The 15,721-nt window shown below is 44.9% G+C and overlaps 2 protein-coding genes across 2 annotated transcripts in view; one reads left to right on the top strand and one right to left on the bottom strand.

Moving 5' to 3' along the window:
- The window catches only part of RECQL5 (RecQ like helicase 5), a 38,047-nt gene extending 24,724 nt beyond the window's left edge, over positions 1 to 13,323 (bottom strand). The window contains exons 1-7 of the mRNA XM_079904464.1: positions 13,189 to 13,323; positions 12,548 to 12,684; positions 11,586 to 11,707; positions 9,456 to 9,973; positions 8,754 to 8,857; positions 8,103 to 8,214; positions 6,542 to 6,704 (exon numbers count right to left, since the gene is read on the bottom strand). Of these exons, the coding sequence (XP_079760590.1) occupies positions 6,542 to 6,704; positions 8,103 to 8,214; positions 8,754 to 8,857; positions 9,456 to 9,973; positions 11,586 to 11,707; positions 12,548 to 12,674 (1,146 nt within the window). The 5' untranslated portion in view covers positions 12,675 to 12,684; positions 13,189 to 13,323. The remainder of the gene's footprint in view (positions 1 to 6,541; positions 6,705 to 8,102; positions 8,215 to 8,753; positions 8,858 to 9,455; positions 9,974 to 11,585; positions 11,708 to 12,547; positions 12,685 to 13,188) is intronic.
- Positions 13,324 to 13,497: 174 nt separating this feature from the next.
- The window catches only part of SAP30BP (SAP30 binding protein), a 34,739-nt gene continuing 32,515 nt past the window's right edge, over positions 13,498 to 15,721 (top strand). Inside the window, exons 1-2 of the mRNA XM_079904086.1 lie at positions 13,498 to 13,645; positions 15,083 to 15,192. Coding sequence (XP_079760212.1) covers positions 13,540 to 13,645; positions 15,083 to 15,192 — 216 coding nt within the window. The 5' untranslated portion in view covers positions 13,498 to 13,539. The remainder of the gene's footprint in view (positions 13,646 to 15,082; positions 15,193 to 15,721) is intronic.

Here is a 15,721-nt window from a genome sequence, read left to right as displayed (position 1 = left end):
CATTCAAATTTATTCATTTATTCAATAAACACTTATTAAGCACTAAACTACATTCCCAGCACTGAGCTAGGCATTAATTACAGCTACACAGGAAAGGTTCCTGCTGTCATGGAACTTACATTTCAATATAGCAAACCTATAAAGTGAAACAGTAATAAATATGATTTTTATAAAAAGGAAGATACGAGACTTCCTGGGCCCCCAGCTATGCCTATTACCCTATGGGGAGTATTTACTATCATTTCTTTTTCACTCCCTATTGCTAGATATTTAGTTTGTTTCCGATTTTCTGTCCTCATGATCAATTCTACCATTCAAGCCCTTGAGCACATAAGGGCACACTGCCACTTTTATTTACTTATTTATTTTTGGCTGCATTTTTTGGTCTTCTTTGCTGTATGCAGGCTTTCTCGAGTTGCAGCGAGCGGGGGCTACTCTTCATTGCAGTGCGGGGGCTTCTCATTGCGGTGGCTTCTCTTGTTGCGGAGCACAGGCTCTAGGGTGCGTGGGCTCAGTAGCTGTGGCACACGGGCTTAGTTACTCCGTGGCATGTGGGATCTACCCGGACCAGGGACTGAACCCACGTCCCCTGCATTGGCAGGCTGATTCTTAACCACTGCACCCCCAGGCAAGTCCCCACTGCCACTCTTATTTCAGGTGATTTGGTTCCAGAAATAGGATATCTAGGTCAAAGGGTATCTGCATTTTAAAATTTAAATAGATATTGCTAGATTGCTTCCCCACAAAAGACTGTAACACTGCATTTTTCTCTTGGCGAAGTGTAGGCACTCTTTCCTTCACGTGCCCACTAGCAACAGGAGTTTGAGCTCTTTTACACACGTGTCAAATCATTTTACTTTAATTTGCATTTACCTGATTACTACCTAATTTGAACATCTTTAGACGAGCCATTTGGATGAGCTTTTCTGGGAACTTTCCTTTCATATCCTTTGTTTTTCTTGTCAGTTGGTGAAAACTCTCTATTTATTCTCAACTTCAACCTTTTGTTTGCGTTTTATATTGAATATTTTTCCAGATCTACAGTCTATTTGTTTACGGTATCTTTCACCACGTATATTTTTTCCATAGGTTCAGGATTTATAGAAACTTAAGATTTTTTATATATTCAAATATTTGGTTTTTTAAAAGACAGCATTCTGGATTTTTAATTTTCATTACAAAAATATCTTCACCATATTTCCAGCCCTAGGTGGCACACTGGACTAAATTTTGTTTAGTTTTTACATGAGGTCCTTAATCTGTCTTTTATATAAGGTGTCAAATGGGGCACTTTTATTTTATTCCTGCTGTGTCAGCACCAGCTATTAGACAATTCATTCTTTTCCCATTAAACTGAATTATCAGCTTCATCAATATTAAACGATGTATTCTAGGACCTTTTTTTTTTTGGTTTGTTTGTTCTTTGAATTTATTTTTTATACAGCAGGTTCTTATCTATTTTATACATATTAGTGTATACATGTCAATCCCAATCTCCCAATTCATCCCACCACCATCCCCCCTGCCACCTTCCCCCCTTGGTGTCCATATGTTTGTTCTCTACATCTGTGTCTCTATTTCTGCCTTGCACACCAGTTCATCTGTACCATTTTTATAATAAATCGGTGTTGAATTTTGTCAAAAGCTTTTTCTGCATCTATTGAAATGACCATATGGTTATTCTTCAGTTTGTTAATAAGGTGTATCACATTGATTGCTTTGCGTATATTGAAGAATCCTTGCATCCCTGAGATAAATCCCACTTGATCATGGTGTATGATTCTTTTAATGTGTTGCTGGATTCCGTTTGCTAGTATTTTGTTGAGAATTTTTGCATCTATGTTCATCAGTGATGCTGGTCTGTAATTTTCTTTTTTTGTGACATCTTTGTCTGGTTTGGTATCAGGGTGATGGTGGCCTTGTAGAATGAGTTTGGGAGTGTTCCTCTGTAATTTTTGGGAAGAGTTTGAGAAGGATGGGTGTTAGCTCTTCTCTAAATGTTTGATAAAATTCACCTGTGAAGCCATCCAATCCTGGACTTTTGTTTGTGGGAAGATTTGTGTTGCTGTTGTTGGAAGATTTTTAATCACAGTTTCAATTTTATTACTTGTGCTTGGTCTGTTCATATTTTCTATTTCTTCCTGGTTCAGTCTTGGAAGGTTATACCTTTCCAAGAATTTGTCCATTTCTTCCAGGTTGTCCATTTTATTGGCATAGAGTTGTACTAGTCTTTTATGATGCTTTGTATTTCTGCAGTGTCCATTGTAAATTCTCCTTTCTTATTCTAATTTTATCAATTTGAGTCCTCTCCCTCTTTTTCTTGAAGAGTGTGGCTAAAGGTTTATCAATTTTATCTTCTCAAAAAACCAGCTTTTATTTTTATTTTTTAATTTATTTATTTATTGGCTGTGTTGGGTCTTTCATTACTGCAAGCGGGCTTTCTCTAGTTGCGGTGAGCGCGGGCTACCCTTCGCTGCAATGCACGGGCTTCTCATTGTGGTGGCTCCTCTCGTTGTGGAGCATGGCTCTTGGCATGCGGGCTTCAGTAGTTGCAGCACACAGGCTCAGTAGTTGTGGCGCACGGGCTTAGTTGCTCCGCAGCACGTGGGATCTTCCTGGACCAGGGCTCGAACCCGTGTCCCCTGCATTGGCAGGCAGATTCCTAACCATTGCGCCACCAGGGAAGCCCCAGCTTTTAGTTTTATTGATCTTTGCTACTGTTTTCCTTGTTTCTATTTCATTTATTTCTGCTCTGATCTTTTGATTTCTTTTCTCCTACTAACTTTGGGTTTTGTTTGTTCCTCTTTCTCTATTTACTTTAGGTGTAAGGTTAGACTGTTTATTTGAGATTTTTCTTGTTTCTTGAGGGAGGACTGTATTGCTATAAACTTCCCTCTTAGAACTGCTTTTGCTGCATCCCATAGTTTTTTGTTTTTTTTTTTTTTGCGGTACGCAGGCGTCTCACTGTTGTGGCCTCTCCCGTTGCGGAGCACAGGCTCCGAATGCGCAGGCTCGGTGGCCATGGCTCACGGGCCCAGCCGCTCCGCGGCATGTGGGATCTTCCCGGACCGGGGCATGAACCCGTGTCCCCTGCATCGGCAGGCAGACTCCCAACCACTGCGCCACCAGGGAAGCTCCCCCATAGGTTTTTGATCATCGTGTTTTCGTTGTCATTTGTTTCTAGGTATTTTCTGATTTCCTCTTTGACTTCTTCAGTGATCTCTTGGTTATTTAGTGACATATTATTTAGCCTCCATGTGTTTGTGTTTTTTACGTTTTTTTTCCCCTGTAACTGATTTCTAATCTCATAGTGTTGTGGTCAGAAAAGATGCTTGATATGATTTCAATTTTCTTAAATTTACCGAGGCTTGATTTGTGACCCAAGATGTGATCTATCTTGGAGAATGTTCTGTGTGCACTTGAGAAGAAAGTGTAATCTGCTGCTTTCAGATGGAATGTCCTATAAATATCAATTAAATCTATCTGGTCTATTGTGTCACTTAAAGGTTGTGTTTCCTCATTAATTTTCTGTCTGGATCATCTGTCCACTGGTGTAAGTGAGGTGTTAAAGTCCCCCACTATTATTGTGTTACTGTCAATTTCCTCTTTTACAGCTGTTAGCATTTGCCTTATGAATTGAGGTGCTCCTATGTTGGGTACATATACCTTGATCATTATGCAGCGTCCTTCCTTGTCTCTTGTAACATTCTTTAAAGTCTACTTTATCTAATATGAGTATTGGTACTCCAGCTTTCTTTTGATTTCCATTTGCATGGAGTATCTTTTTCCATCCCCTCACTTTCAGTCTGTATGTGTCCCTAGGTCTGAAGTGGGTCTCTTGTAGACAGCATATATATGGGTTTTGTTTCTGTATCCATTCAGCAAGCCTGTGTCTTTTGTTGGAGCATTTAACCCGTTGACATTTAAGGTAATTATCGATATGTATGTTCCTATTACCATTTTCTTAATTGTTTTGGGTTTGTTTTTGTAGGTCCTTTTCTTCTCTTGTGTTTCCCACTTAGAGAAGTTCCTTTAGCATTTGTTGTAGAGCTGGTTTGGTGGTGCTGAATTCTCTTAGCTTTTGCTTGTCTGTAAAGCTTTTGATTTCTCCATCGAACCTGAATGAGATCCTTGCTGGGTAGAGTAATCTTGGTTGTAGGTTCTTCCCTTTCATTACTTTAAATATATCGTGCCACTCCCTTCTGGCTTGTAGAGTTTCTGCTGAGAAATCAGCTGTTAACCTTATGGGAGTTCCCTTGTATGTTATTTGTTGTTTTCTCTAGGACTTATTAATTCTCTCTTATTAATTCTCTCATCTGTTCCAATGACTGTTACTGTATTACATGGATTTGATCGGGGTAGCAGCACAGCATATTCTGATGCTGGGTTAAGCACACCCCTTTCATCATTCTCCTTTTTCATACTTTTCCTGGCTGTTCTTGAGCACTTATTCTTGCACATAAATTCTAAGATTCTACTTCCCAATAGAAGTCTTTTGGGATTTCAATTGGGACTTCATGAAATATTTATATTAACTTTGAGGAGAAAAGACAGTTTTAAGTCTTCCCAATCACTTTTCTATCTGTACAGAGTTTGTTTTCTTTCAATGAGGTTTTAGTTTTCTCATCTAAATCAGTGGCTCTCATCCCTGGCTGCATATTAACATCAACTGGGGAGGTTTTAAAAAAATTCTCTTGATAAGAACCTGTAACATTTACTTCTAGGTATTTTATAAGTTTTATTCTTGCAAATTAAACACATTTTCATTTCTATTCCTAGGTATTTACAGTAATGTTTCTCTTATGTTCAGCCATCTTGCCAAGTTTTCTTATGAATCCTAGTAGATTTCTAGTAGAGCCTTTGGGGTTTCCTAGGCAGACATTTGTTAAAATTTCTATCTGCTGGTGTCTTCTCTCCTTGTCCCTGTGAGTTTATATACTTTTCATCCTTTTATCGTCCTTTTGGTGGGGATCAGGAATAAGCCCTTGTGTTCAACCTTTCTTATAAGGAAAAGTCGATGTGCATCCTTTTGCAACGTCACACATTATGTTTTGGGGGGGTTTAATCCATGTTGATTCATGGAGAGTTACTGCTTCATTTTTAACTGCTCTGGACCATTCCACTGTGTGACTAGCCCACTGTTTACTTACCCCACACCCCACAGAGGAAGAGTTTTTATTTCCCCACTGTGTTGCTGCAGCCAACATCCCTGTATACCCTCATACAGTCCATCATGTGCACTGACACCCTGTCTACCTAGATGTGGAACTGCTGAGTCACAGTGCACCAGGCCCCTCCACGTACACGTGTCACCTCGTCTCTCTTCAAAGAAGCCGTTCTAGCTTATAATCCTGACCATGTCATGAGCTGCCCTCTCCCCACACCCTTGCCAACAGTGACTATGAAGATGTTTTACACTTTGGCCAGTCTGATGGGTATAAAATGATAGCTTGTCATCTGATTTGCATTTATCTGATTCCTAAGTGAGGCTGAGCATCTCTTTGTATGTTTTTTTTTCTCTTTGTATGTTTATTAGATATTCTGGCTTCCCCTTCTGTGAAATCCATCCTTTTTGCTATGTAGCTGTTTGCCTTTTACTGTTTTACCTGCAGGAGTTCTATACAACCAGCCAATGATGTCTATCATGATGAAATCCCCAAATGGCTCATTTTTTCACTTTGTTTATGGTGTCTGTCACTATAAAGAAATTTTTAGCTCGAATTTAGTCAAACAGATCAAGTCTTCTTTGATGATTTCTGCTTTTAAAAATCTTGACATAGGGACTTCCCTGGTGGTCCAGTGGGTAAGACTCTGTGCTTCCAATGCAGGGGGCCCAGGTTCGATCCCTGGTCAGGGAACTAGATCCTGCACACATGCCACAACTAAGAGCTCACATGCCGCAATGAAGATTCCACATGCTGCAACTAAGACCGGTGCAGCCAAAATAAATAAATTAATTTAAAAAATAAAATCTTGACATACTCTTCCCTTCCTCAAGGCCATGAAATATTTTCTCCCCAGTTTTACAGTTTTTTGAGGTCTTTAATCCACCTGTAATTCATATGTATATGGCATGGGAGGTAGCGTTCTATTTTATCTTTTTCTAGAATAAATTATTCAACAGTTCGTCATTTTCCTGTTGAGTTCTAATGCCACCTATCATACACCAAGTTCTGTTATATTCCTGAGTCTGTGTCTAGGTTCTCTACAAAGAATATGCAACCAGTTTTTTAAAAAGGCTAAAATCAAAGAACTTACAACAATATGGGAAAATGCTTATGTAACAATGCTAATTTAAAACAAGGCAGGATTGATCTTGACTATGTAAAATAACACACACACACCAGACTGTACGAAGATCAATTAAGTATAAAGAAAAAAGTCTAACCTAGTTATAAGCTATCCACCAACCCCCATTCCCCACCTTGCTGTACCTTCTAGCCTCAGGAGCACCCCTCCAGATTACAGAAGCTCCATCTGGGTTCGGAAATTGCAGAGCGGTGGGTTCGGACAAGAAGGGCTCCTACTGCCCAGGACTTACCTGGAGTTTTGCTACTTCCTTCCTGATCAGGAAGCTGACTTGGTCCCGGTCATTCCTAGAGTAATACAGACGGCACCAGGAAGGCTTTCCGTCTCTGCCCGCCCGGCCAGACTCCTGGTAGTACCCAGCCATAGACTTGGCAATATTCCAGTGGGCGACAAACCTGTAAGATCCAAGGGTCAAGCAGCATGAGATGTGGCAGAAAAGCTGAGGGGAGAAGTGACTCCCAGTCAGCGGAGCAGGGGTCTCCACAGGGACCAGGAGTAGGAGGCTGGCAGGCAGAGAGGCAGAGATAGGCCCCAGAGTAAGCATGGCTAGGACCCTGCAGTCCTTCAGCAGGCCTTCTCGCCATGGAGCAGCTCATGGAAAAATTAGTGGACTTAACGAAACAAGATTAGGACACTTATGAGCTGGGTAAGTCCTTTATAACATCTTTGAAGAGGAAAAAGGATAATACTTATGAAGTACCTACTATGAGCCAGTGTATATATTTGTCTTGTTAAATCATTACAGTGGGGCTTCCCTGGTGGCGCAGTGGTTGAGAGTCCGCCTGCCGATGCAGGGGACACGGGTTTGTGCCCCGGTCTGGGAAGATCCCACATGCCGCTAGGCCCGTGAGCCATGGCCGCTGAGCCTGTGCGTCCGGAGCCTGTGCTCCGCAACTGGAGAGGCCACAACAGTGAGAGGCCCGCGTACCGCAAAAAAAAAAAAAAAAAAATCATTACAGTCACCATCATGTGAGGTAGTCTCATTTTATAGACAATGAATGTGGGATTCAGAGAGGTAAATTTGTACAAGGGGACAGCAGAGCTAGGATTTGAGCCTAGGAGTGTCTGACTCCAAAGTTGATCTGTTATAAGACACAGCTGACCCAGGATTCAAACCCTGATTCCAAAGTCCACGTTATCTCAAGTATAGTTCACAGTCTAATTCCTACCCTGACCAACTCAGGGTCACTATCAGGCTTAACAAGACCAGGTATGCAAAAGTGCTCTGTAAATCACACAAGGCATTACTGTTGGTGTTAATCAGAGCAAAGGACTTCAGGCAGCAGCCCAAAATGTCTCCGGAAGGTCAAGCATGCCTGGAGGTAACAGACTTCCCAACAGTGGCCAGTGTGGGGCTAGGAGGCTGGGATGTACCCATCTCTTCTGGACTGTCCAGTAAACAGTAACAAGGAGTGACGGGAACGAGATCTTTGCCTTCAGTTTTGCACAGGGAGCAGTTTTAAGATAGTTAATTCCACCCCCTCGCAGGCTCCAGATGCTAAGGTGGGAGTGAGCGGGGCTGTGTTAAAGGGTGAGCCTGATGGTCTGCATGCTGCCCCCTCTTCTGGGGGATGGAAGAACCGTGCTGTGCCATCACCAGGGAGCAGAGGAACTGTGCACAGAACCTGTCAGCGTTTGGACTATGTACCAGGGACCCTATCCTGGGGCCTCCTTCCCCTCTGGCCCTAGAAGGACACACGGACCTGGCTCCCCAGACAGAGCACCAGGAGGCCCACCCCCCTCCCCCGGAGCCAGGCCCCAACTGGCAAAGTCAGACAAGAACAAGGGCTCACCTGACATTGGCTTTGTCCACTCCCATTCCAAAACTAATAGTTGCAACAATTACAGGGACCTTCTCCTCCATCCACTCGTTCTGCACCAGCGTTCTTTCAGGAGCCTTCAGTCCTAGAAAAGAGGGGAAGGTGAAGAAGGGAACTTGCATTTCCCTTGGGTTTCCCCTGAGGTCTACCTGGGGTCTGACACTGTGCTGGGCACAGTACACACACTGAATCCATCACTTACCAGCTGTATGACCTCAGGCCAGGCACTTAACCCACCAAGCCTGAGCCAGTAAACATAGAGACCCAGGCCTGTGTGTGGCACAGACCACTCCACAAATGTGACAGCCAGGATTCAAACCCAAGTCCATTGGCCTCCAGAGCCTGTGCTCTTTCCATGATACCAATACCTGGGCTAAAAAAACTCATCATCTGCTGCTGGGTGGGCACAGGGTGACAATAAGAATTCAGGAGTCACAATTCTCCTTTTAGATCTCATTTGGGTCTAGACTCCTTTTTGTGAATATAAGTGAATCACTTTAGCTCTGCCTGGGTATCTGGAAAAAGATGATGGACCACCTGATTATCCAGGATTCTTAAGGAACAAAAGACCAGCTAAGAGGCTTCTGAGAGTAAGGAGGGCCACGTGGCCCAGGTGCCCCTTACCTGCGTGGTACGCCTTGGCATTCACGCCCCTGTAACTGAGCTCTATAGCCAGCTGTTCACAGGCCTCCCTCGTCCTGCAGTAGACAATGCCGCAGCCGGACAACAACTGAAAGGGGAGACACGGGAAGAAAGTAAGCATTGGGAAGAACAAAACAACCCATCGCACTGCAGCCTGCTCTTTTTATTTATTTATTTATTTACTGGCCGCATCACGCGGCTTGTACGACCTTAGTTCTCTGACCAGGGACTGAACTCACGCCCCAGCAGTGAAAGAGCCAGGTCCCAACCACTGGTCCGCCGGGGAAGTCCCTGCTTTAAAAGCAGCTCTAACTCTCTCTCGTCAGGCTCACAGTCTCCTCTGAGGCAGACCACCTAGCACAGCCCTGCTACTTTCTAACAAGGCAGGACCAAAGCAGCTCAAAACCCAACTTTTCTAACCCTTGCCTCCTCCCCACGAGCCTTGGATAGGTCTCCAAAGGCCCCCCAACAGGAGAACTCCGGGACACGGGAACCCCAGTAAGGGGGACAAGGCCAGGAAACCAAAGGGACAACTCTGTGCACGAGTTTTAAGAAGCTATGGCTAGTCCTGGCTGAGGAAGCTAGAAAAGCAAAGAGCCTGGAAATGAGAATCCTTCTCTAGGCCGCACACAGCAGCCCGCCGCCCCTGATGTACCTCGGCCCCCCAACCTCAATGCCCTCACCCCTTTATCAGCCTTCTGTCCGAGAGCCTTAAGGCAGAAGTCCCTCAGGTTCCCATAGGGATCAGGAAGCAGTTCCTTGAACTGTACATCATAGAAGAGGTTGGCCCGGAAGCAGGGAGTCTTGAAGGTGGCAACTGGCTGCTTCAGCTGCAGGGCGGCAAACACATCCTCTCGGACCTGCGGGGTGGCTGTGGCAGTGAGAGCCACACAGGGGGCGTGGGCCAGGCGGGGGCGCAGGGCTCCCAGACGCAAGTAGTCAGGACGGAAGTCGTGCCCCCACTGGGAAACACAATGAGCTTCATCTACCACGAGGTAGGAGAGCAGGTGGCGAGACGCCAAGGAGTTTAGGGCGGGCTGGAAGGAGGCAGAAGCCGCCATCTCTGGCGTGATGTACAGAAGCTTGGTCCAGGGCTTTTCCTGCTCCAGGTCACAGAGCAGCTCCTTCTTCTGCTGTGCCGAGAGCTTTGAGTTCAGGGTACTCACTTGGACCTTCAGGGCCAGCAAGTGGTCCACTTGGTCCTGAGGGCAGAAGCGGGAGAGGGGACTATAAGTGGCCCTCAGGCCTCAGTGGTAAACGTCACTGTGACTCCCTGGGGTGTTTCACAGCCATAAAACATCCTTCTCCTACCCTCTAACGTGTCTTCTCTTTGCATAAAAAGAAGTACAGAAGGTGAAGTGGTTGATGTGTGGAGCCAGATAGATGTGGATTTAATCCCGGCTCAATTACCACATGCTCTTCAGCTGGTTCTTAACCTTAACCTTTCAATTTTCTCACTCTCATTCTTTCACTTTGCTATAAAAAGAGTAAAACTACCTAATAGGATTGTTTTAAGAATTAAATGAAAATTTATACTTGGAAGGTACGTTAATGCCCCTAAACACTTAGCACAGAGCCTGAGACTAGGACACACGCACTAAGCATTGTTACTGTTGTTCTCTATCCTCTCTCTCTCTCTCCTTTTCTTCATGGTGGATGGCTCTTAACCAACGGCCACACTTCCTCATTTCTGATTCTATCAGTCCATCTGCAGGCCTTAAATATAGTCAGAAGCACAGAACAGATGTTAACAACATCCCAATAAGTTTCTCATCTTTTTTTCTGTCTCATGGCTGTGCTCTCGCCAGAATAAAGCAGAATATACCAGGGATTCCCCCATATTGATTTATACCTCTCTATCCACCTGCATCTTCTATAACATCAAGAGTGCACATGTGGGCTTCCCTGGTGGCGCAGTGGTTGAGAGTCCGCCTGCCGATGCAGGGGACACAGGTTCGTGCCCCAGTCGGGGAAGATCCCACATGCCGCGGAGCGGCTGGGCCTGTGAGCCGTGGCCGCTGAGCCTGCGCGTCCGGAGCCTGTGCTCCGCAACGGGAGAGGCCACAACAGTGAGAGGCCCACGTATCGCAAAAAGGGGGAAAAAAAAAGTTTATGAAGATTGAAAAAAAAAAAAAAAGAGTGTGCATGTGTACATACGAGAGTGTGTATGTGCATACACATACAGTTCCATATTCCTCCAGGCAAAAAGTTACAAAGGAGGGTGAGAGACCTCAGGCCATCAAAACACAGAAGACTCATTCATAACCCACCAGAGTGATATGCACTAGTGGAGAACCCCACATTTGGGTGATTCAGAAACCCAATACAGAGAGGGATATAGGCAAATCAAAGAAAAATAAGAGGCAAAAGACCAAAGAAGGGTGGACTTCCCCAGTGGTGCAGTGGTTAAAAATCCGCCTGCCAATGCAGGGGACACAGGTTCGATCCCTGGTCGGGGAAGATCCCACATGCTGCAGAGGAACTAAGCCCGTGCGCCACAACTAGTGAGCCCATGCGCTAGAGGCCGCAAGCCACAACTACTGAGCCCACGTGCCACAACTACTGAAGCCCGCGCGCCTAGAGTCCAAGTACCACAACAAAGAGTAGCCCCCACTTGCTGCAACTAGAGAAAGCCCACGTGCAGCAACAAAGATGCAACACAGCGCAAAATAAAATAAATTAATTAATAAATTAATTTTTTAAAAAAGACCAAAGAAAGGAGAAGTAAAATTTCCAGCTATTAACCACTCCCCCCAAAAAAAACACCTTCCTCTAAACTTTCTGGGCTGCCACCTTCATTCCCCTGAGCCTCACCTGAATCAAAGCAATGAGAGGAGAGATCACGATGGTGATGCCTTTGGCCAACAGAGCAGGGAGCTGATAGCAGAGGGATTTTCCTGCCCCTGTGGGCATGCACACAAAGACATCCTTGTCGCCTGCAAAAATACAAGAAGGCAACATCTCAATGCTTCCTGCCTTTTAATCTCTCCCCTTCATCAAGGCTGTTGAAAATTAAACAAAAATGTAGGAAAAACTCCTCGCAGAGTGTCTGGCACGTACAAGGGTCTCAATATAACCTCAATTCTCTTCCCATCCTTTCTACGAAAAGGGAAGCGGTCCAGGGAGATCTGGCAATGCACACAAACCATTTCCAGTAGTGGCAATAACAACTACAAGGGTAAGAAGTCTGAGTCTGCTGGGCTACGGATGATTGAACTGAACATCCATGAAAGCTGAATACTCCTGGATGAGTGGGCATATCTGTATAGACATGGAAACAACGTCACTTAGAGGGCTTTTGTTTATAAGTGTTATAATGTAATTAACATGACACTGCTGCTCCCCTTTGACAACAACCATTTGTCAACATATCTCAGTTTTATAATATTATTACTCCTTCCTTGCCTATTTGGGACCCAGACCACTCAATCTTCAACACAGGAATTACCTAGAAGGTGACTGGTTTCGGCTATTCCTGCCATGCCCCCACCCCACCTCCACCTCACTGCCTACACAAAAAGGAGAAAGGAAATTTATGAGCTGTTTTCAAAGACAACCTTAGCTTTGTCTACGAAATATCAGAACCAGAACAGCTGGGTGGTTCTGCCAATAAAACTGCAAGTTTTGGGTGACAGATCTACAAGAGCTCCAAAACCAAATATGGCCCAAGGGTGGGGAGGAAGGAAGGGTCAGAAGGAAGGTGTTCTTCCTTCTGTAGTGGCAGCGCTATGGTATAGCCAGCACAAACATAAATGCAGGTAGTTCGGCAACATTACCTTTCACTACAGCCATGGTTGCCCTCTCCTGCAAAGGCGTCTTAAAAGAGTCAAACCCAAAGACCTTCTTCAACGTGCTCCGGACTCGACGCTCAGGGTCAAAAGGAGAGGAAGAGTTGGTACTCATCTTGACGACAGTGGCCAAAGGTTAAGGCAAAGGTGATGATCATATATGGTTGCAAGGAGAACCCTCTGTTCTGCTTTTCAAAGCCTACTTATTTTTTCTATAAGTTTGCTTTATTACACTCAAAACTATATTATTTTCTAATAATATAGCTCCAGGTGAACAGCCTCAAGCAATACATTCCTGGGTAATTATCTCCAATTTTATGCTCGGTGAAAATAAAAACACCCAACTATCCCAGGCCACGGTATAGCGCAGAGCTAGAAATCAGATCACGAGAAAAAACACAAATGTCTTCAGAACAGTTTGGAGAAGATGGAATTTTCTTCTAAGATCCACCCTCTGCTCTATAAGCACAGCCATGACGACCATTCTTCCCCCCAGGACCCCGACCCCTTCTCCCCCCCAACGACCCCCGCGCCCAGAGGAGAGCTCTTCCCTTTTCCTCCTCTGAACCCTAGATCTGTTCTTTCCTCCCTTCCCCAGCCGAAGCCTCCCTCTCTTCACCCCAAGATATCAGAGCCGGCCGTGGGCCCCAAGGAGCGAGGGGCTCTTGTCGGGCAGTTGCTGCCCGCTGGCTCGGGAACTACTCGAAGACCCCCATAAGCCACAGGTAACTCTCAAAAGCCAAACTGCTGGGAATGCAACGTCAGGTAAACCCACACAAGCTTGTATCCGTCGCGCAGTGATGACGTTGCGCAAGCGTTGGCGCGAGGGGCGGAGCCAGACGCGGAAACGGCCGTTTTGATTGGTTCTAGGTCTGAAACGGGCGCGGGGTCTCCTGGGATCCGGAAGTAGTTGCCTTTCCGCCCGGAAGTCGGCTCTTCGGAGTCATAGGAGTGAGCCACGCCGGGGCTGTGGGAATAAGATGGCGGGGAAGAAGAGTGTTCTGTCGTCTCTGGCAGTTTACGCGGAAGATTCAGAGCCCGAGTCTGACGGCGAGGCAGGAGTTGAAACGGCGGGCGGCACAGCTGGTGAGGCCCGAGTAGGAAGCTGGAAGGGGAGAATCGGATGTCTGCTCGGAATGCTGCTCCCCTAGCAGGCGGGAGGGAAAGAGATGGTCATTGTGCCCCAAGTATCGGGCTCTGGAGCCCCGAAGGGCGTTCAGGGTCCTGGGATAGTCGGAGCGTTAGATGCTCTGTAGCAAGAATGGACCGTCTCCTTCTTTTGATTAGATTATTCTTCCGAAACTTACTGAAAGTCTTCTCCCTGCTGGGTATCGTGCTGGGCAGAAGGATGGACGAAAGATGGAGAGGGTCCAAGGCTACTGAACCACCACCTATTTTCTCCGGCCTTGTTGTTTGGTGGGGGAGAGCGAAACTTTTAATTAACAATATGCTTTAGCCATATCTTGGAGCTTTTAAAAATACATCCATCCTGTCTCCACTGCGAGGGAGTCTAAATCAGTAGATCTGGAGAAGAACCTGGGCATTTGTGAGCTTTCCAAGGCTTCTTGGTGATTCCATTACTTTGTGAGTTGTTAAAGCCCATCGGTGATTTTGTTGCTCCACCCTGGTTAAGAATCACAGTGTTAAGAAATGGGAACAGATCTATATGGGGACGTAGAGAGGCAGCAAGTTACCCAACGTGCCTGGGCCTTGGTTTCCTCATTTGGAAAGTGATGGGGGTCGGGGGGCCTTGGACTGGGTTAACTCCTCTCAGTTTTCTGTGGTCTCTGCCTGTCTGGAAGTTCTCTGGTGGTTTCCCAGTAATTTGTTTTTTTGGGGGGCTTTGTTGTTGTTTTTGTTTTAAACGTAGGAAAAGATTTTGTTTCTCAAGTAGGTATGATTGGGAACCTCTCCAGGTGCCCCCATTTAAGGTCCTGTTCCTAGGGGAGGACACACAAAATCGAGAATGACAGAGTCCTTGTCTTGATGAGAAGACAAGTTCATTGGTGCCTATGATACAAGGTAGACATATGCAGATAAAAATAGATGGGGTTTTTTCTGGAATTTTATTTTATTTTTTATACAGCAGGTTCTTATTAGTTATCTGTTTTATACATATTAGTGTATATATGTCAACCCCAATCTCCCAAGTCATCCCACCCCCTCCACCCACCCCCACCCCACCCCCACCACTTTCCCCCCTTGGTGTCCATACGTTTGTTCAAAAGAGATGTTTAAACAACATGGTATAATTGTTCAGAGAAGGGAAGGCTTCAGTTGGCATAATAGGCGGATTGGAAGCATTAGAAACGGAATTTAATATTACTTGGTTTTCTTCCCTGTTCTTTTAATGAATTCATGCACTAAATTCTGTGATCTTCCGAAAAGCAGAATCTGGGCCTAAGGTCACTTACATGAGATTTAGGTTTCCTTTTCTCTTCAGAGATAGTCCTGGCAACTCAGGTGGGGTTTTTTTGCATTCTTTTCCCCATTCATTCATTTTATTTTTCTCTTCTGTTTAAGAGGAGAAGGGCGGATTGGTATCTGAAGCCTATGGAGAGGATGATTTTTCTCGCCTCGGGGGTGATGAAGATGGCTATGAAGAAGAGGAGGATGAGAATAGCAAACAGTCGGTAAGTAAGTCTGTTCCCAAATCCAGAGCTGCTCAGAGGACCATTTATCAGAAACTTTCTGACCTGTACCAACAGTGTTCCATTTCATGCCTAATTTCATCCCCTCCCCCACTTTTATTTTCTTAAGTATCAGTTGAGGAAACTGGGTTGGCTATCAGTAGTTCTATTTGAAAATCAAGTTCGTTTTCACCTGAACCATTTTGTATTAACCTTTGAATTGAAACTTGGGGGAAAAGATAGTGGACAATTTTATTTAACACAGATATCCATGGGTGTTTTATGTTGGTTTTCCCTGTTTAGATAATTTATTCCATTTGTAACAGTGCATTCATCCTAATTGGTGTATCATTTATATCTGCACTCAATTCTGTGTTATTTGTAATCTTGGTTGGGGTTCATTCAAATTTTTCGGTTTATTAGAAAGACGAGGAAGGACAGTTATTTGTGCTTTGATCCTTGTTAACTCCTTTCTTGACTTTTTACTTGGCACTTTTTATCAAAGTGTTCTTGATCACAAATCTTGCCTGAT

The sequence above is a fragment of the Stenella coeruleoalba genome (assembly GCF_951394435.1).
Source record: "Stenella coeruleoalba genome assembly, chromosome: 19".
NCBI lineage: Eukaryota > Metazoa > Chordata > Mammalia > Artiodactyla > Delphinidae > Stenella > Stenella coeruleoalba.
This window is presented reverse-complemented; position numbering and strand designations above follow the sequence as displayed.